The sequence below is a fragment of the Dreissena polymorpha genome, chromosome 11, assembly GCF_020536995.1.
Source record: "Dreissena polymorpha isolate Duluth1 chromosome 11, UMN_Dpol_1.0, whole genome shotgun sequence".
In the NCBI taxonomy this organism is placed as follows: domain Eukaryota; kingdom Metazoa; phylum Mollusca; class Bivalvia; order Myida; family Dreissenidae; genus Dreissena; species Dreissena polymorpha.
Genome location: NC_068365.1, coordinates 47,826,046 through 47,830,320, shown reverse-complemented (window position 1 = coordinate 47,830,320; position 4,275 = coordinate 47,826,046). Strand labels below are relative to the sequence as shown.

Sequence of the window (4,275 nt, the reverse complement as noted above, 5' to 3'; positions counted from 1 at the left end):
TCATACACAAAGAAAATAGTGCAAAATATAAATATACTTTTCACAACTAAATGTACAAACCGACTGTACTCGACATGATATAGCTAATCTATATAATAATATAATATATAAATTACACACACTATTGTTAGTTATTTAAAGCGACAAAAGAAATTGCTAAATATCAATGCGCAAAACTTGTTGTCCAGACTGTTCATAAAATGGCTACCGACACCGTTTCATAAAACATAAAAAACAAAAGCAAACATGATGGTGTAAACTTATTGTAAGACAATGTCTGGATGCATAGTTGCAAAGAAGAACACCAGCCCAATCGAATGGGGTAAGCTGTAATTGGTAACACTTCTCTGTGTATTGTTTTTTGTCTAAAAACCAACCGTGATACAATACATGTTCATTCTCTTTTCAGAACTGTACTTTCTTATTGAACGATTTCTGTCGTCGGGGCCGTGCAAAAGTGCTGGAAATGTAAGTACAACTGTACTTATCGATTGTTCGATTATCCACAACTGTATTTATACTTAAATTACCGTTTTAATTACAGGTTTTGAGGCGTGAACTGATTGAACGTGGGGTGAGTATCAAACATTGAAATAACGTGTGTTATACAGCTGTTTCTTCTTATTTTCGGTTTGAAAATCGTCGAAATCGCGCATATTTTTGAAAAATTCGCTTGAAATTACTACCGAATGTCATAATGTCAAAATTTGGAATAATTGTTCAAATATATTTTTCTTTGATTTTTTAAAAGCTTTTGCCAAAAAGGATTGATTGGAATGGTGGAGAACATGAAAGAAGCTATGAAAGTTTGGTAAGACTTGTTAACCTCCATTATAGAGCCTGGTACAGAGGGTTTGATATCAAGTAATCAATTATATTTGTCTGTAAGCAAGATATGTATCATAATTAACAATTACACATTGCCTGAAGTTTTGATGATTTTTTTTCATTTTTGTCCGTTCTTCTCTATAATTAATTATATTGGAAATATTCTGACAGAGAGCAATGGTAAATTTAGTTTGACCTTTGTAACCTTGTCTTGCAACCAATCACTAAACAGGAAAATATTTGATTTCTCTTCTTGCGTTCTGATTGGATGCGAAACGTTGTAGATATAGTCTTTATCTAATTATGGCGTACTATTTTAAGACGTCACTGCATAAATGTTAGGTATAGTCTGTATTGTCGTAAAGCGCAGGTTACATTCCACTAAACAAGTTTTATATTTGGTTATAAAAGTTCAATCTGAATTTATAACTTCTCTCCCCCAAACAAGCTTGAGATTAATAGGCACATTGGTGGTGACCATCTTCTGAGAATATGCCAACGACTTGGACCTCTTCTGGATGAGAAAATCAAGCCCCACATTCTGGGTATTGGTTCACTTCTTGGGGCTGGGACACAATCACTGCTGAGGACTGAACAAGGTTGGTCACTCATTTCTTTCTTAGTACTTGTGACCACAATCACCAGGGATCTGAAGTCAGTTAAATGCTCTAATAAAATATTTTTGTTACAGTTGTTTACATTTTGTTACCTCTGCTGTTACTGTGGTTTCTGATGATGAGGATGGTGAAATTCACAATAGAGGAGGAATTGAAACTGGTTTTTATTAATACTAGATTGTTGGGAATGAAAGACTGATTTTTATAAGTGATCATTAATATAATTGTTGTTAATAATGACAATAATCTAATACTATGATTGTTGTCGTTATTTTTTATTATTACTGTTAAAATATAGGTATAATGAAAGTCACAATAACATCAAACTTCAATAATAATAGTAACTAATGATATCAAACTGCAGTAATAATAGAACATAATAATATCAAACTGCAGTTATAATAGTATTATTATAGTAAATAATAATATCAAACTGCCATATAAATTATAAATAATAATAATATAAAACTGCAGTAATAACAATTTAAAATAATATCAACTGCCAAATAAATTGTTAATAATAATATCAAAATGCAGTAATAACAGTTCAAAATAACATCAAAATGCAATATAAATTGTAAATAATGATATAAAACTGCAGAAATAATTGTCCTTAATATTATAAAATTCTAGTAATAATGGACCATAATTATATCAATCTGAAGTAATAAAAGTCCATAATAGTATTAAACTACAATAATAATAGTTATCTTGTTTGAAAAGGACAAAAACTTCATAATTTTGATAAATGTATACTACAATATATTTTTCCTGAGATTGTAAAATTAAATAGTGATATTAAGACAAAAAGGATGTTAAATTATAATGATAATTATCTTTGTTAACGTTTATTCCCTTACAGAGAGGGCTCTATTGGAGTCAATCTGTCTGTTTACCTTTTGTCTGTATAAGTGTGTGGATTAAACTATTTCTACATTACTCAACTCATAAAATTGAAGCTTAAAATATGATTTCACAGTGATGTGTAGTTGTTCAAGACACTGCTTCATCAATGACCCACTCATTCCTAATTCATTTGCAATTGAAGCTTATTAAGCGGTGTGGGGTCGGGAGGAGAATATAGTCACATTTTGTGTCATAACAGTTAGGAAGTTAAAAATTCTGACTTATTGTTGTAATCTTAAAAAGTAATCATAAGTTATCCAATCAAAATGTGCCAACAATCTTTAATTGCAAAACTAACTGTATGACAAAAATATGAGTACATGAACCATAATTACTCAAAGTTTTCGGTCACATAATTTTTCCTTTTCATGTCCGAAAATTTAGATGCCAAAAGTAGTTTGAAAATACAAGTGTAAGAACATTTAGAGAAAATATAACAAATATTTTCTTTGGGATCTGATGCAGGTATGCAATGTGTATAGCGTCAATTGTTTCAACGAATAATAGCATGTGCGTGCAAAATACCACGCTGTTTATTATATATTTTTTATTTTAAGCTGTTTGATGAAACCATTGTGACTTTTGTCTATTAGCTGTATACAGAGTTATTTACCAATTAATGCAAATGGAATGGCCCAATGCTGTAAGGCATTCTATTGTCAGGTGTACTGACCTTAATCTGGTTGTAAATACGCATGATGGACGTGTCACCTGATAAGCGCAAAAAGGCAGAATTATGGTAAAATTGCTTTGTCATATTAACTGTCCACAAATTAATTATGGACGATTACTCTTATTTCCCAAATTTGTAAGTCATTCAAAATAATTATTTTTCCATAAAAAGGGGGTATCTTAAAATTTAAAGTCTCCAAAAACTTAGAGTAATTATGGTAATGGCAATAAAACAAATAAAACAAATAAAACAAAACTAAAGATCTGACATATACTGATTTTCATTCGGATTTCAGATATAACCCAGACAGAATGGCCCCCAAGCACACATGTAACGCTGCAACATGGGAGGCCAAAATACCCACCACACAACATGGTGGTGCCAAATTGGTGTATGTATCTGGGAAGTCTGTAATTTTACAACTTGCATTTTAATACAAAACAAAAATCAGCCTGATCTTGTCTAATAATTTCAATGTTGTGATCTTCATATACTTCATAATCAATAGGGTTGTGATTGCAACCACTTGCTGATAAATTAGAAGCTTCAAATCATTAAACTATGCTGTTTTCCAGGCATCAATATTTGTTCTATCATAAAGGAGCCTTCTAGACTACTTGTTTAATTTGCTTAGGGTTATTAAGAAAGGGCTTTTTTAAAATGATTTATTATCGTAATGACAACTCTGAATCACTATATAAACACATATTCAGGTACTAGATGCAGGATTGTAACAAGTTCATAAAGTTGTACAATTCAATGAAATTAGACATTTCACTCAGCGCACAATTTTTGTTAAGTCGTTTCTTACTGTTCGACAGGGTTTGAATTGACTAACATTCATGTCTAAAATATATACCAGTGTTCTATGCCCATTTCACATGCGTCCATTCTATATTCAGTGTACGTACAGCGGGGTATGGAGATGTCTGGTCAGTCCCAGTATCAGCATGTGGTGCCCACCTGCATGTACGCATGCATGAGACGACTTAGTCGCAAACTGGGCCATCTCTCTGCAGTCTACTGTGTCCTGTTTGATAGGACGGGCGAGTTCCTCTTTACTGTAAGTCGTTTATCTTAAAAACATAAGCACCAGTAATATGAGATTTTACAAAAGTTTGATCATTTCAGCTGCATCTGACTTTTTTCAAAAAATAAGAACATCTTTTATCCATATATGTTCATAATGTTCTTTTATGAAAACTGCCTACAAAATGATGTAATACGGACAAAAATAAAGATAATATTAAA

General features: G+C 31.6%; 1 protein-coding gene across 4 annotated transcripts in view; it reads left to right on the top strand.

Annotated features, from left to right (window-relative positions):
• Window positions 1–154: 154 nt before the first annotated feature.
• The window catches only part of LOC127851819 (bromodomain and WD repeat-containing protein 3-like), a 69,126-nt gene continuing 65,005 nt past the window's right edge, over window positions 155–4,275 (top strand). For all 4 annotated transcript variants that reach the window (XM_052385733.1, XM_052385734.1, XM_052385732.1 and 1 more), the window contains exons 1-7: window positions 155–322; window positions 410–468; window positions 545–574; window positions 752–811; window positions 1,277–1,427; window positions 3,320–3,415; window positions 3,927–4,087. In XM_052385733.1, the coding sequence (XP_052241693.1) occupies window positions 274–322; window positions 410–468; window positions 545–574; window positions 752–811; window positions 1,277–1,427; window positions 3,320–3,415; window positions 3,927–4,087 (606 nt within the window). In that variant the 5' untranslated portion in view covers window positions 155–273. The remainder of the gene's footprint in view (window positions 323–409; window positions 469–544; window positions 575–751; window positions 812–1,276; window positions 1,428–3,319; window positions 3,416–3,926; window positions 4,088–4,275) is intronic.